At 46.5% G+C, this 16387-nt stretch overlaps 1 protein-coding gene across 2 annotated transcripts; it reads left to right on the top strand.

Annotated features, from left to right (window-relative positions):
- Window positions 1–504: 504 nt before the first annotated feature.
- Window positions 505–12715, top strand: CEP15 (centrosomal protein 15). Of its 2 annotated transcripts, none has more exons than XM_073569804.1 (5): window positions 505–634; window positions 7166–7236; window positions 8449–8560; window positions 9265–9339; window positions 11727–12715. In XM_073569804.1, the coding sequence occupies exons 2-5, from the start codon at window positions 7184–7186 to the stop codon at window positions 11910–11912; spliced, it is 426 nt and encodes a 141-aa protein (XP_073425905.1). In that variant the 5' UTR covers window positions 505–634; window positions 7166–7183; the 3' UTR covers window positions 11913–12715. The 2 variants fall into 2 exon arrangements, with proteins under 2 accessions (XP_073425905.1, XP_073425906.1); XM_073569805.1 differs by having other exon boundaries at window positions 505–722.
- Window positions 12716–16387: the final 3672 nt, after the last annotated feature.

The following is a 16387-nucleotide window of genomic DNA, read 5'->3' as shown; positions in this document are numbered from 1 at the left end:
ATATATTATGAGTGGTGTCATTCAAAATTACAGCTCGTCCCCCAAATATGAAGTCCTTGTATAACTATGTGGACAGTTAAAAAAAAGAAAGTTATAGATCTTAGAAGTAGTGGAAGGAATAAATAAAAGCACAAAAAAAAAAAAGTTGGATGTGGTGGAAAGGGGTTGAAAAAAAAAAAAAAACAACTGATCGGTGCTAAAGTGAGGGGCATTGCATCCCCCTTTTAAAACAAATAATTAGCATTTTTACTAATAAAAGAATTAAAAAAAAAACAAAACAAAAAAAAAAAAACCTTTCTAATCAGCCATTATCCAGCAGAATGTGCAACGATCTCGTGCAATTACACAGAACCGACACTAGATGGCGGCAACACACAAGCATTTGTATTTTTCAGCCCGTCAGTAAAGAGGAAGCGTGAATCACAGAGGGGGGGGGCGAGGCAAATAGAACCACGTGATCAGTTTGGCCCAATCATACGCCGCTTCCGTCTGGTTGCCGCGGTTACCTCTGTACACGGAAGTAAAGAGGCAGCCGCCGCAGCAGCAGAGGAGAGGAGGGGGACTGGTGGCCGCAGCTGCTGCAGAACGTCTTCTCAGCTCGTCCATGGCTGACTGACAGCAGGTTCTTCCAGAGGTGAATGTCTGCAGACAATATCTTACCTTTTATGTTGTGACAGGCTGAAATCCTGGCCATTAACCCTTACAGCGACTGACAGCGAGCGGTGAGCTTTAAAGCGGGGAAAAAGAAGGAACGTTATGGCGCACACTGCACTTCGATGAATAAATATTTGTGGCCGTTTAATTTGTGGGGTTGGAATGGAAGCGTGGGTGGGGTTAACCTTAAGCGTGGGTGGGGTTAACCTTAAGCGTGGGTGGGGCTCATTTTCCAAATATGTGATCAAAATGCGCCAGATTTTTAAAGAGGTAGGCACGTTTGAGTACATTTGACGCAATTTACCTGCATTCCTGGTTTAGACTGGTGCAAGAGAGGGCTACTTTAAAAACTTGCATCATGTGACGACCCCCCCCAGCGCAGGGGGACAAAGCAGCACTGCAGAACTAAGAGGAGCGTCGCCGGACCACCAGGATGGGATTTTTTAAATTATGATTCTTGGATTATGCTGGGACGGACGGGTTTTTATGTTTGTTTTTTTTCGCAAGTAGTTACCAAGCCCTTTAAAAATTTTAAATTACATTTTTAATTAAATGTTTCCTTTTATTTTCAGAACTGTATCAGTACATTTTTTTTTTCCTGGTGTTTTTCCACATGCGACAGAAAAAGAGAAAAATCAATAAAGTCGCCATACCCTCAATACACTGCAGCAGCAAAGTACAGTATGAGATTTGTTGTAGCGGTTGATGACGATCTATAGGTAGGTCATCAGTATGAGATCAGTGGGGGTCCGACACAAATCTGCTGATATCTGCCCCCCCCCTATAGTGATGTACGGAGGGGAGCATTGCAGCGCTGTAACTTGCCTAGTGGCCAATGCCAGGTACTGCAGCTCAGCTCCTACTTTTAAAGGGAGTTCTGTAAAGAATAGAAGAGAGAATATTTTTTTCCATTCTACATTACGGCACCAGGAGAGAGGGGATCCGCCCAGCGAGGACCGTAAACCTTCAAGATAAAAGGGGCGGATCCTCTCTCCGCATCAGTTGGTTTCCTGTCCTCGATGGGGAACCCTCAAGATGAAAAACCTCTTGAAGATTCTAGAAGAAAGAAGAAAAGAAGTGGATGCTTGGCCTGGGTCGGGTGATTACTGGCAGGCGCTGGTTTGCTACATCCGTCACCAGGTACCGGTAGTCGCCTCGGGGGCCATATATTCCTATGGCCACAGCCCGTGAGGCAAAAAGCCCGGGTGAAGTTGGAAGCCTCGGAGGCCACTTTGGGTGTTCCCTCCCTGATGCCAAGCATACCCCATAGAAGTCCACGGAGGCCACTTTCCGTGCTCCCTCCCTGTCGACATAAAGTGGCCATGCAGCTCGTGTGGCACATCGGTGCCCGGGCAGAGATTAAAGCTCCTTGGAGACCACATATGTGTACCCTCCCTGTTGAGCAAGTAAGAGCCAGAAGAACTGCCTCAGGGGAGAAAATACCAGTTTTAAGTGGCGGTGCTGTTGCTTCCTCCGGTCCAGACAAGGTAGGACACAGCGTGGGTGGCTCTCCGATCTGAAGGCCATGGCAGCGCGGTGGCTCGGTGAAAAAGGGGTATGGCAGGAGAACGTCAGGTGTATGGCGCAGGTACACACCGGGCTCCAGGCGCATACCGGAAACGGCCCAGGCATGCACCGGAAGTCAACTTGGTGGGCGCTTCAGGGACACACAGGGGTCAGCACTATGGCAGAGGAGCGCGCACTGCAGCGTGGGCGACTTCGATCAGCGGGGAGACCGGTACCTAGGCGGTCCATGCTTACAAGGAGGGCGCGCTCCGATTGTCAGGCTCAGGGGCGCGCAGGAGGCAACGGTACAGAGCGCGCACCGGATGTAGCTGCCGGGTGCGCGCGTTACTGCCTCAGCCAGGGGTGCACGAGCACAGACAGAGTAGGCTCTAAAGGAGCGCGCACCGGATATGATGACTGGAGGCGCGCACACAATTCAGGAGGTGCAGGGGCACAGGTGCACAACCAGGTGTACAAAAAAAAAAAAAAAGTGCTGTTATTTAAACACAGTGGAACTGCTAGTAGGTGTCACCAAGCCATTTACAGGTCGAGTGTGACTACGCTCATCAAGAGGCAGCAGCAAAGCAGCTTGTTAGATGGAGAGCCCTTCGCCAGAGCACCTGCAACCACACGAGGAGGTGCAGGAAAGGCGGTCTCGCTCAGAAGAGAAGAGCCAGACGCGCTGCAGCAGCAGTTGGAGCCGCTCGGGCAGCGCACGGGCGGATCGTCACCACAAGAAGGAGGGGTCCTTAGTCTCCTTGAGAGACAGTGAGAAGACCAGTCAGCCTCCAGATCCGGTACACATTCTGTGAAGCGTCCGAGTGGTGAGTGAGCTCCGAGAAAGTCCAGCACGCTAATGTCTGTTCTCTTTCTCTCTCGTCTCCTCTCTCCCCTCTTTTTACATACATTGGCGGTGTGGAGTATAGGAGGTCCCTAAGAAGAGTAGGTCAAAATCCAAAAATAAAGAATGTCCGTTATGCATTAGCTCCCTAGGAGCATCCTGGAATAAAAGATTGTGCTAGGATTGTATTAACAAGACAGTAGCAGAGGAGACACCCTCATTCTCTGACAATCTGAGATCCCTAATTGAAATAGAGGTTTGCAAATCAGTGAGGGCATTACAATCAGTGGATACGGATAGGAAAACTAGAGATAGATCCAGCCCCTAAGTGGTCTCTCAGGAGGACTCCACAGGGACAGAGGAGGACTCACATAAATCCCGCTATTCGGATAGCAGTTCTGACGAGGAAGACGCATTCCCAGTAGAAGCTACAGATAAGCTTATAAAGGCAATCCGGTCTACTATGGGACTGGTAGATGAGCGAGCAAAAAAGACGGCTCAGGAACTTATGTTTAGCGGGCTGCAAAAGAAAAAAATATAGAGCCTTCCCTATCAATGAACAGCTGGAAGGACTCAAAGAGGGAATGGGAAAAACCAGAGAAGTAGTCCCAGATAATCAATTCCCTGAAAAGGAGGTACCCCTTTGAGGAAGAAGCATCCTCATCCTGGGATAGAGCTCCAAAGATTGATGTAGTCATTTCAAAAGTCGCCAGAAAATCCTCCTTAGGCCTGTTTCACACTTCCGTTTTTTCAAATCCGTCAAAATCCGTTGTTTTCCGTAAAAAAACGGATCCGCCATTTTTTGCAGGATCCGTTTTTTTTGTCCCATAGACTTCCATTACGGTTACCGCGGATCCGTCAAAAAAACGGACCCGTTTTTAAAAAAACGGATCCGTTTGCATCAGTTTCCGTCAAAAAAACGGAAACGGATCCGTTTGGCGGACACAAAAACGGAAGTGTGAAACAGGCCTTACCCTTTGAGGATTTGGGTTCTCTAAAAGAACCTCTGGACCGAAAGACAGACAATTGTCTTAAAACAGCCTGGGAGGCCTCGGCTGGGGCACTAAGGCCTGCCATCGTGGCCACTTGTGTGGCTAGGTCCCTAAAAATTTTGGTTGACAACCTGGAGGATCAGCTAGAGCAAGGGGTCCCCAGGGAGTCTATTTTGGAAGCAATACCGGCCATCAGAGCAGCGGCAGTCTCTCGCTGAGGCTTCAGCAGATTCAGCCAGACTAGCAGCAAAATCAGCAGCCTTAACCAATGTGAGACGCCGTGCAGTATGGCTCAAATGCTGGCCGGGGGACACACAGGCAAAGATGAAACTCTGCTCTCTGCCATGTGAGGGAAATTTCCTGTTTGGACCGGCTTTGGATGACGTATTGGAAAAAGCTGGCGACAAAAAGAAGAATTTTCCAAAACAGCCGCTTCAGGCCTTTCGGCGCTCCTTTCAGAAGGGCCGAAAATTCAGAAGACAGCAGTTCAGGGATCGAGACAGAAACAACTGACAAGTGATCCAGAGGTGGAGAGGCTTCTATTTCGGCAAGCCCTCCAAAGACGCCAAAAACCCTCCTGGTGACGGTCCTTGTCAGGTGGGTGGAAGGCTCTTTCACTTCCTCCCAGCTTGGGAGAGGATCTCATCCAGCACCTGGATCCGGCAAATTGTAGGGTCAGGTCTGGAGTTAAGATTCCACCACTGGCCGCCACGAAGATACATGCAGACTCCAGTGCAGTCATCTCAAGAAAAACAAGAATGTCTGGAGGGGGAAGTATTATCACTTCTAGACAAACATGTCCTGGAAGAAATTCCGGAAAAGGAAGGTTTTTACTCCCCCCTATTTCTCATAAAAAACCAGACAATTCCTGGAGGACGATTATAAATTTGAAAGGCCTCAACAAATATCTGATAGTCCCATCATTCAAGATGGAAGCGATAAGGTCAGCGGTGAAGCTCCTCTTTCCTCAGTGCTACATGGCAGTCCTGGACCTCAAGGATGCTTACTATCATGTCCTGATCCGGCAACAAGACCGCAAATATCTCAGAGTGGCAGTCCAGATAAGCTCTCAGTGGCGTCACTTTCCTAATCCCCCCCCCCCCCCCCGAGTCTTCACGAAATTAGTTGCAGAGGTTACAGCGCATCTCAGGGAAAGAGTGAGAGTCCTATCAGACAACCGAATGGCGGTTGCATATGTGAATCACCAGGGGGCACCCGTTCTCAGTCCTTGATGCAAATAGCAAAAAGAATCCTGACTCTGGCGGAACACCAGTTCCTCTCATTATCGGCCCTGCATATCCAAGGCGTGGACAACCTGAAGGTAGACTTTCTGAGCAGGAACCACTTGAGGCAAGGGGAATGGTGCCTAAAAGAGTAAATTTTTCAGCGGATTGTGAATATGGGGGAAACCCAACATATATCTCTTCACCTCAGAATCCAACAGGAAGGTTCAAAAATTCTGTTCCCTAAGTCCAGCAGACAGACCATTGGCAGTGGACGCCTTCAGGATAGAGTGGACATCAGGTCTCCTGTACGCCTTCCCTCCAATATGCCTCATTCCAGCAGTTCTGAGGAAGATCAGGGAGGACCGAGCCAGAGTAATTATGATAGCTCCCTTTTGGCCAAAAAGACCGTGGTTCTACTGGCTGAGAGTGATGTCGGTGACGGACCCATGGGTGCTCCTGGAAGACCACAACCTCCTAACACAGGGTCCCTTCAATCACCCTCGAAGTCCGGACTGCATTTGGCAGCCTGGAATTTGAAAGGTCACTACTAGGAAAGAAGGGATTCTCAGCAGGGTTAATATCAACCTTATTCAGTAGCAGGAAATCAGTGACTACAAAAATTTGTGGTAGAATATGGAAAAAATTTTTTATCTACCTTGGGCCCAATACGGGAAGGGGCAGTCCCGATAGTTGCTATACTGGAATTTCTGCAGAAAGGCTTAGAGTTGGGGTTAGCTGTCAGTACCCTCAAAGTACACGTCTCAGCCTTGGCAGCCTTATTCAACTGTGACCTAGCAAATAATAGGTGGGTGGCCAGGCTTATCCGGACCTGTACTAGAGCTGACTCTGTCCCGTCTCCTACTCCTCCTCCCTGGGATCTAAATTTAGTCCTATCAGCTATGACAGAAAGTCCGTTTGAACCACTAGACACAACATCAGACAAAGTGCTAACACTAAAAACCGCCCTTTTGGTGGCACTCACATCGGCCCGTAGGGTTGGGGACTTACACGCACTATCAGCAGACCCTCCCTACACTCAGGTCATGGACGATAGAGTTGTGTTAAAATTAGATCCAGCATACCTTCCTAAGATAGTGTCGAAATTCCACAGGGCTCAGGAGATAGTCTTACCATCCTTTTGTCCTAACCCCAGTAACCAAAAGGAGTAGAGACTTCATTGCTTAGATGTTAGGAGATGTATCCTGCAGTATTTAGAGATGACAAGATTCTGGAGAAAACAGAGGGCCTTATTTGTCTCATACCGGGGGCAAGAAAAGGCCTTAAAGCCTCTAAGCAGACTATAGCTAAATGGGTGAGAGAGGCCATCATGCTAGCGTATAGTAGTGCAGGCAGAGTTGTTCCAGAGGGTCTAAAAGCCCACTCCACGAGGGCCATGGTGACATCCTGGGCGGAGAGAGCTGACGCCTCCATCAACCAAATCTGTAAGGCGGCCACTTGGTCCTCTCCATCTACCTTTTTCAAACATTATAGGTTAGACCTATCTGCTACCTCTGATCTCACATTCAGGAGAAGAGTGTTACAGGCAGTGATCCCTCCCTAAGAGAATACAAATCTCTAACTCTCTCGTGGTGCCGTCATGTAGAATGGAAAAACACGGGTATTGTAATGTGTTTTTTCATGAGACATGACGGCACCCTTATATTCCCTCCCTATTGATCACATCATTAGTTGGGTGCATTATTAGCATTATACACTCCCTTGGGTGTTGGAAATTTAGTAGTGTAAAGGATGTATTATTTATATGTATACTAACCTGCGGCGTTCCTCTCGTGCTCTGTAAAACAACTGATGCGGAGAGGAGCCGCCCCTTTTATCTTGAAGGTTTCCTGTCCTTGTTGGGCGGATCCCCTCTCTCGTGGTGCCGTCATGTCTCATGAAAAAGCACATTACCAGGTATGTAATACCCGTGTTTTCTTTTGTTTCAGGCGACTTAAGAAAACAAAATGACTTCGTACTCATCCAGAGAGACCGAGTTACAGACGCTTCATGCAGCCATGTAAGTGCCTTGTTATGTAGCCCCACACCTGACACCATCGCCCCCCGGTGGGTAACATGTGACTATTACCATATGTTGCGACTGCATCAGATCTGTTCCTGTCTCAGTAGCACGTCCACACGGTGCCATCTCCGGCACAAAGTGATGTAAAGTGAGAACGCAGCGCCGGCGGGTGGCAGATTATGGACATAAATAGCTTCTAGTCTGCTGACTACGGAGCGGTGACGATCAGCTTCATCATTTCTGTTCCTGATCTTCAGTCCATACCATTGAGCTAAAAGAGTAAAATTGTGACTGCTGGAAAAGAAAATGGAGCACAAAGTGGGTCCCTCGTTAGGGCAAGTTATGGCAAGCAAAAAAAAAAAAAAAAAGGTAGAAAACTGATCGTGCTGACAAGTCACCGGCACAGCTCAACACTCCCGACGTGGAAGTGAGTGGCGCCAATCACCTAAAAAAGATCAAAAGCGCCAATGTGCAGGATAAAAAAAAAAAATCAAAGTGGCATCTGTCCCGTCGGCCTGGGGGTCCCTCGTGTTCATCACCCACCAAGTGATGAGTGAGCGTGCTTGGACAAGGCGTTATCTGAGCGTACTCGGGAGCTGAGTGACTTCGGCGTGCTCGAAAAACGTGTTTGAGTCCCCGCGGCTGTTTGACAGCCACAACACATGCAGGGATCGCTCATTTGTTATATAATCCCTGCATGTGTTACAGCTGTCGAACAGCCACGGGGACTTGAACATATTATTCGAGCACGCCGAAGACACTTCATTAGCACCCGAGCATGCTCAGGTAACACCTTATCCCAGCACGCTCGCTCATCACTACTCATTACGTTGCGTTTCTGGGATGGAAACCAGTGCATTAAATGGTGCAGTTGTTCCTTTACTTCTAAAACCACTGACACCAGGTTCCATCGATGCCGTATTTAACCCCCTTCTCCAGCTCCGCTGCTCCGATGACGTCTGCCACACCAGAAGCGATCACATCGTTAAGTCCTGTGACTGGAACCACCAAGGCCACCAATTGCCTGAGGATCAGCTAACTGGTGAGGACATCACTCCTGGTGTGTCGGAGACCATCAGAGCAGCGGTTGTGGAGTGCGCGCAGATTCCTGTGGTTAGTATGGATAGTTTATTTTATAAGCCTCCTCAGACCCTAGGAAGTTTTTAAAAATGCAAAGAAACCCCCCCCCCCTTTTTTTTTTTTTTTCAGAACTGCAGAAAAAAATAAACTTTTTGAGGACACGATGATCAGCGACGAACAGCAGGAGTCGTATAGCAAGTCGTCGGAGGCCGCACAATGCAGGAATCAGGCACTTTTACGTGTACGTGTTGTCAACGCCTCCTCGGAAGTTGTTGGATGAAACATCAGGTTTAGGCCACGTTCACACGTTCAGTATTTCACATCAGTATTTGTAAGCCAAAACCAGGAGGGGAACAATCAGAGGAAAAGTAGAAGAGAAATTCGTCACCACTCCTGGATTTGGCTTACAAATACTGATGTGAAATACTGACCAAATACTGAACGTGGCCTAAGAGTTGAGAATAGTCCTTTAAGGCCACGTTCACACGGTCAGTATTTCACATCAGTATTTGTAAGCCAAAACCAGGAGTGGGTGATAAATCCAGAAGTGGTGACGGGTTTCTATTATATTTTTCTCTGATTGTTCCCCTCCTGGTTTTGGCTTACAAATACTGACCAAATGCTGAGCATGGCTTTAAAAGGGAGTCTGTCGGCACAGAATGACTGTTCAAACCAAGCACTTTGTATGGCCAAACATCAGATTACCTTCCCACGTTCATGTTTTCCTATCTCCCCCTCTTCCTTCATTGACAGCTCTAGCATTATAGAGTCAGAGATAGATGGAGAACACGTAGGCGAGAAGGTGCTCTTAAATGTTTGCCCATGCCAAAGGTGTGCATTTCCTCTACGTTCTACAGGTTGGCTATGAATGTAAAGGATAGGTTGAGCTACTCTTTCAAACCTTTGTTTTTCCTTTATGAAACACAGATTATCTTACATTTTTAGGATTTTCGGGAAACTGAGAAGAGTCTAAGGAGAAGATCACAAGTCGGCCCTAGCCGCTCTGTCATGAAGCTCGAGGTCTGTGGTTTTTTTTTAAGGCTACAGTCGCACATCCAGCTGATATGTCCTAGTGCTGCTTATAAGACCCATAGAGCTTCATTTTTCCATGCACATCAGATTTTTAAAGGAGTCTGTAGATCCAGCACAGCACGTCCTATTCTCAGCAGATTTTACCTATTAGCCTGGGCCATTAAAGCCTCTGGGGATCCGTGTAAAACACTGAAGACGAACTTTGTACTTTAAAGCTCCATCCATTCATATCATACATCGTTAAGTGTCAATGGATAGGAAAAAAAGTTAAAAAGGGGTATTCCCATCTCCAAGATCCCATCTCAATATGTAGTAGGTATAATATTAATATTAGCAAATACAGTTTAGTTCTTCTGATTCGCTATGTCGCTTACCCCATGTGCAGGGCATTGCAGTATCTCAAGGAATCCATGGTTACGACCACTAACAACTAACTCACTATGCAAGTGGTCGCAACCATGGATACCTAAGCTACGGCAATGCCCTGCACATGGGGTAAGCGACATAGCTAATCAGAAGAACTTGCAATTGGAGGTATTTGCTAATGTGATTATTACACCAACTACATATAGGGATAGGCTCTTGGAGATAGGCAGACTAAGGGTGGTTTCACATTAGCGCTTTTTAAGCGCACGCACGGCCGGGGGTAGCTCCGCCCCCGAGCCGGCTCTCTGCCCGGCGTGCCCGCCCCTTGCTTGTAGCGCCGCCTCCTAGCGCACAGCGGCGCCTGCGATCGGCGCACCCTATCTTTAGCATAGGGTGCGCAGATCGTGCGCAGGCCGTGCGCTAGTTGCGCTTTGACCTGCGCTGCGCACTTTTGACGGTGCGCCGTGCGCGCCAAAATCAAACTTTTCGGATTTTGGCGCGCACGGCGCACAGTCAAAAGTGCGCAGCGCAGGTCAAAGCGCAACTAGCGCACGGCCTGCGCACGATCTGCGCACCCTATGCTAAAGATAGGGTGCGCCGATCGCAGGCGCCGCTGTGCGCTAGGAGGCGGCGCTACAAGCAAGGGGCGGGCACGCCGGGCAGAGAGCCGGCTCGGGGGCGGAGCTACCCCCGGCCATGCGTGCGCTTAAAAAGCGCTAATGTGAAACCACCCTTAAAGGGTTATTCCCACTTTGGGAGGGGGGGGACAAAGCAGTAAGGATGACACCTGTGGATGGAAAGGGAAAAAAAATATATATCAGTTTCTCTCTGATGGCAGCGTTGGGGGTAGGGTCACACAATCGTTTTCTCTCCAGTCTTGATTATTTTGATCAGAGTGGCATCAGTTTTTCTCTGACGTGGAAAAAAAAGACTTTATCCAGCCTCTTCCTTTTTGTCAGGCCGTGAAAATCAGACTTCAATCAGAAGTCATCTGAGTGCTGTTGATGTTTTGTCATTAACAAATAAAGCTGTACTCTGTAGCACTATAGCATGAAAACAAATATATGAAATATGAATTGCTTTACTGCACTAGAAAATAGGAAAAACTGACAATACTTAGCGCATAAATTGGCTAATTCATGTGTACCTGGCAGCCACGATAAGGCGATTCTCGTTGCTGGGAACCTAATGTGATGTTTTGTCACAGACTCAGAGATTTGCATTGCCGATTTTGTTCCAATGCTCGGATCAAAATCAGACACATCTCCGATTTTTTCCTTGTGCTACTTAGTTTGAGGGAAAAAAAATAGATAATCGGATATGTGCGCAGCCCCACAGAATATCATAGGTTCAAGTGCCATCAGTGAAAACCACTGATGGAACTCGTCCAAGAAAATCTGTCTTGTGCACAAGTCCCCACGGGTGTGTGAATGTAGCCTCAGACTTGCCTGTCTACACTCGATAGGTTTTAACCGTTAGTCCGGGGAAAATGTGACTTGAGCTCCCACCAGTCTCCAGAGCGTGGGACAGGGTCAGCGCCACTGGCTTCGAATAGAGCAGCAGGGCACATCCGTAACTTGTGCTCCATCCTACTCCATGTAGGCCGCAGTTGTGTAATCAGGGGTACATGGGAGAAGTTCTAGTTATCGGAGAGGTTCCCAACAGTGTTGACCCACACCGATCAAACAGCTATCCCCAATACAGCGAGTAAAGGAGTATTCCTAACAGGTCTGGCCATATTGACGACGCCAGAAGCCTCTTTTTTTGCCACTCCTATGTAGCAGAGGTGAACACTGAGGTCTAACTTTGGAGGTATACTATAAGGCGTTGTCCGGCACTCACCGATGATGCTACGACTATTATTCCTGCCGGGACTTCTGCATCCCGGCAAGTATGTGTAGCCGCAGCGGCATTGACACCACTCTCCTCCTCACCTCTTTACCCTGTTCTAAACGCCAAGGCACTGCCAACATTGGAAAAATGGAGGTCAACTTGTTTATGTATTTCAGAGTCAGTATTGGGAATCCGTGGAACAAGAACTTCCAAAATGGGAACAATTTCTACTTGGAAAATCGGAGTTGCCGTTTGGCGCGAAAGAAGCCCAGCAGCAGCTGAGACGTTCCCAAACTGTGCAGACCCCGAAGAGAAAGACCCTGCCGCCTTCTGGCTGCAGCTCAAACACTTTTCCGCGATAGCCACATATCACAGGCTGGGTCCAGCCATCTTTGTTCCCCGGTCCCAGCTGCTTGGTAGATTGTGCAGTCATTGGGTCAGATGATGCCGACTCCAGCAACACCTGGACTTATTTGTGGATTTCCAGGAACGGCGGAATCTACTTATTCTGTGTGACAAAGGACACGCTGGTGGTGGTGATTTGATGACAGATGGACATCTAGTTAAAAACTTTTTTTTTTTTTTTTTCCTTCAATGACATACAAAAATAATTATGTACATAGAAGGCATGCTTTATACCTTAGATCTGGAAGGCATAGTAGGATCACACAAGGGGGCTTCATTCAATTATCCGCCTACATAAAACAATAGGATAGGAATTGTAAACATATATACTGTATGTATGGTGAGCAGAAAGTAATGGGCCAATAAGCACATACATAAAGAAAAACCCCTTGACAAAGCTAGGTGCGAAACGCGCATCGGGTACTCTTCTCTTCTTGGCCGGTGCGGTTATTTTATGCCAATGTCATTTTTATACTTCAATTTACATACTCTTTCTTCATGATACATTGGAATCCGTCTACAATTGTGCGATTACCTTTTTAGCCTTAATATTTAGTCTCTTGTATTGGATGACATATGTATGATGTATATATCATTTAATGATACTGAGAGTACCCCTCCTTTCTCTGTATGCTATATAGTGATCATATTTTTGTACCATACATTATTTTTTTTTTCCCACCGTCAGTCTTGCTATTCTTGCGGCGTCTTACCTTTTATGTATTTTTTAATCAATATTTAATAAAATTATTTTGTTTCAGGGTATCGTGCAATATCGTTCAATAGGTTAATAAAATCTGATCTACAAAGCACATGCACAAGACAAAAGGACTTGTTTTATGCAGCGTTGTTCCTGGCAATGATTTCTGCACCCAAAGATGCATGCTGAAGGCACTCGGCATTCGAGCATGCTCAGATGACACCTTACCTGAGCACGCTCGATCACTAGTGCAGAAATGTCTGCTGTAAAGGCTCACCACGTACGCATACCCTTAAGCAGTTAAAAGTAGCAACGTGCTTATCCTGCATCGGCTTACGCCGGGAAGAATGATGGGAAGACCGCCTGCGAAGCCGCTGCAGCTTGGGAAAACTCGTCAGCAGCGCCTGTCTCTAAAAAGACACCATGTGTACATAGTCTGTGCCTCAGAGTCATCAAGGCTTGCATTTTGCCAACCCAGTCCTGATGAAGGGTCTGATGGAGTAAAATGCGCCAAATTCTTTACGATAAAAACTTTGTCGGAGCCGACGTAAATATAAAATTTGCCACATTAAGCTGAATTTTTTTAAATAGTTTTAAACCAGAATTCTGCAACCTAAAAGAATTGCGGCATTAATGTTACAGATAATGGCACAGTCAGAGGGCCGTATAAATCGGATGAAGATCGGACCCAAATGCTCGGACTGGCCGGCGACATGGAGATTTTGCCGCAGTACCGCGGCTTGGCTGGCACTTAGCCGGGAATGCACCCAGTCACTGCAAGGGACCCATCTCCTTGTGAATAGACCGGACTCATAACTAGGATTCTGCTGTATTCTTTCCACGCCATCAGCACAAAAAACCCCCCCACTATTTCGACTTTTAGCGGGACCCTTACTTGCGGCAACACATTGCATTTTTTCAAGTTTTGTCTTCAAAATAGTTGCAAAAAATTTCACTTCCATCGCAAAAGAAAACCCTCTAACGATTGAACGCAATTTTATAATAACTTTAAAAAGAAAAATACCAGATGCCCATAATTGCCACATTTTAGCATCCAGCGCCTGGACAGCTGCCCCACCCTGGTTGTAGGAAATCGGGGTAAAAGGGGGTTTTCTCCCTCACCTGAAACAGAGTCCGTCTTGGTCATAGCTTGTGGCTAATATTTTCCCGTGAATGGGGCTATGGTGCAATACCCGATGCTGCCCATGAACAAGAGTGGCGCTGTTTCTAATGTTATACTAGCAGTTAACTATCCACCATAAAAACGCTGTGTGAACAAGCCATCTCTCCACTCCTGATTCCACAAGATAGATGCGGGTTCATGACGGCTGTACTCAATGTGAATGAGTAGCATGGAGGGCTAACTGGCAGTCATTAAGGGGTTAACATAAAAGTATAACTCGCAGGCGGTGTACTTACAGGGCTGTGCTATCTTTGTGTGTTTCTCCACTTGGATCCTCACATGGATTCACAATTACTCACCTGGACCATTGGCTGCACTATAACCCGGGGTGGAGTGGACGGGTGACTTCCAAAGCCAGGAACCAAATTCCAGTTACTAACCTCTTCCACTATTCTTTCTTGGATTTTTAGGACTTGCATGTGCTGCCATATAGTACAGGAATCGTGTCTGGTGTGTATGAGACATTAGGCCTAGTCTAACATTCTGGCTTGATTCAGATGTCCGCAAATTGCGCACAAGACTTGGTCTTTGTACTCTTCCATATTGCAGACTGGCACCGGTGCTGCCTTCCGTTACATGCACTTATTTATTTAAGGCCACTTTCACACTTTAGGCTTTCGGTATCCGGCATGGTGCGGTGAAAAACCAGACTGCCGGATCCGGCGCCTGTTACGACCAGATCCGGTTTTTTCCCTGTGCTGTTTCATTGGTGCCTCATTGCGCCGGATGGCAATGCGGTGCGTCCGTTTTTTTCCGGATCCGTAGAAAATAGCCGGTCCGGCGTCTGGAAAAAGAGTTGCATGCAACGTTTTTTCCCAACGCCGGACCGGTTTTTTGCACTGCGCATGCCCAAAAGACCTTCTCTGCCAGGAATATATCCGGCAGAAAGAAGGATCCGGTGTCTGCGTTTGCGGCCGGATCCGGTAGTCCGGTTTTTCGCCGCACCATGCCGGATACTGAAAGCCTGAAGTGTGAAAGCGGCCTAAAGGTCCTTCGGCTCCATCTCGAGCCATGGCGACTTGATGAATGAACGTTCTGTAGGAGGATTGATCTTGTGTAATCCTTGATAGGTCCACCAGGGTCTTCACCGTTATCTTGACAGTATCAAGCCATCGAGTTGGGGGTCTTCCTCTTTGCCTTTTTCCCTCTGTGCTTCCAACCATGGTGTCCTTCTCCAGTGATTGCTCTCATTACATACCCTATTCTGGTCTGTAAGGAGCACACAGACAACGCATGGGTCGAATACATGCTTGTCTGAACGAGGCCTTACTTGGACGCAGCTGAGACCGACGAAAACTACCGTGAATCTCCGAGCACGACAAAATACTCGGAGGACACCCGAGCATGCTCTGGAAAACCCAAGCAACGAGTATACTCGCTCATCACTAGTCCTGACCAAACCCAGAATGACCACTTTTGGGTGAGATTTAAATAAAAGTAGCCCCTTGTGGTTCAGGAGTCCGTGGAAATCTGGCACATACTGAAAGTAATTATCACAGTGTCTGTTGTGGATTCATGAAATTACGTGTATATCGGAGAAATATTATATTTAGGCATCTTTTGGGCATCCATGGTTTTTTTTTTGCATACGAGAAAATACCGGATGGCATTTCTAGCGTCATCTGTTCTAGTCATATGCAATTACACAGTAGAAAAAAAATGGACGACATGTGGATGGCATCCGAGTACTGTCCATTTTTTGATCGACCCATTTAATTAAATGGGCAATTTTGACTGACAAATTGGATCAAAAACAGATATGTCTGGTTTTTGAACCCCTTCACACCCAGGCTATTTTTCGATTTCATTGGTTCCTCCTTTTTTTTTTTCTTTTTCCACCAGTATATCCGTATGATGTCTTGTTTTTTGCGGAACGAGTTGTACTTTTGAATGACACACTTCATTCTGCCACATAGTATACTGGAAATGGGGAAATCCAAGTGCAGGGAAATTACAAAAAAAAAAAGTGCAATGTCGCAGTTTTTTAAAAATCTTTTTTATTTACCATGTTCAATATATGGTAAAACTGACCTGGAAATATAATCCCCCAGGTCAGTATGAATATACAGATACCCATCATGTATTGTTTTTATTTTATTTAAGTGGTGAGAAAAAAATCAGAAATTTGTAAAAAAAAAATTTTTTGCTTGTGTTGTTATTTTCCGAGATCCGTAAAGTTCTCATTTTTTGGGTTTTGGGGCTGTGTAATGGCTTTTTTTTTTTGCTCCCTGAGCTGATGATTTTACTGACATCATATTGGGGTGGCTGCGATGTTTTGATCGCCTCTTATTGCATTTTATTCTATTGTTGTGTTGACCAAAAAAAACATAATTTGGACATTTTGATTTTTTTCCCATGACACGGAAATGTAATTTTGGTAGATTGGACATTTCGGAATGTGGCGATACCAAATATGTGTATTTCTATTTTTAATTGTTTTATTTTTAGCGGGGCAATGATTTGAACTTTTGTGGGGTTTTTTTTGTTTTTTTTTATTTGATTATGTTTTTAATTTTTTTTTTTTTTACTTTTTACAATATTTAACAGTC

Source organism: Dendrobates tinctorius, unplaced genomic scaffold (assembly GCF_039654945.1).
Source record: "Dendrobates tinctorius isolate UK_male_01 unplaced genomic scaffold, ASM3965494v1 ptg000027l, whole genome shotgun sequence".
Taxonomy (NCBI): Eukaryota; Metazoa; Chordata; class Amphibia; order Anura; family Dendrobatidae; genus Dendrobates; species Dendrobates tinctorius.
This window is presented reverse-complemented; position numbering and strand designations above follow the sequence as displayed.

Excerpts from the sequence above, each read along its gene's own strand:
- CEP15 (XM_073569804.1), top strand. The coding sequence starts at position 7,184 with ATGACTTCGTACTCATCCAGAGAGACCGAGTTACAGACGCTTCATGCA. Across the intron at positions 8,561-9,264 it reads GGAATCAGGCACTTTTACGT|GATTTTCGGGAAACTGAGAA; the intron begins GTACGTGTTGTC and ends TTACATTTTTAG. Across the intron at positions 9,340-11,726 it reads GCTCTGTCATGAAGCTCGAG|AGTCAGTATTGGGAATCCGT; the intron begins GTCTGTGGTTTT and ends TATGTATTTCAG.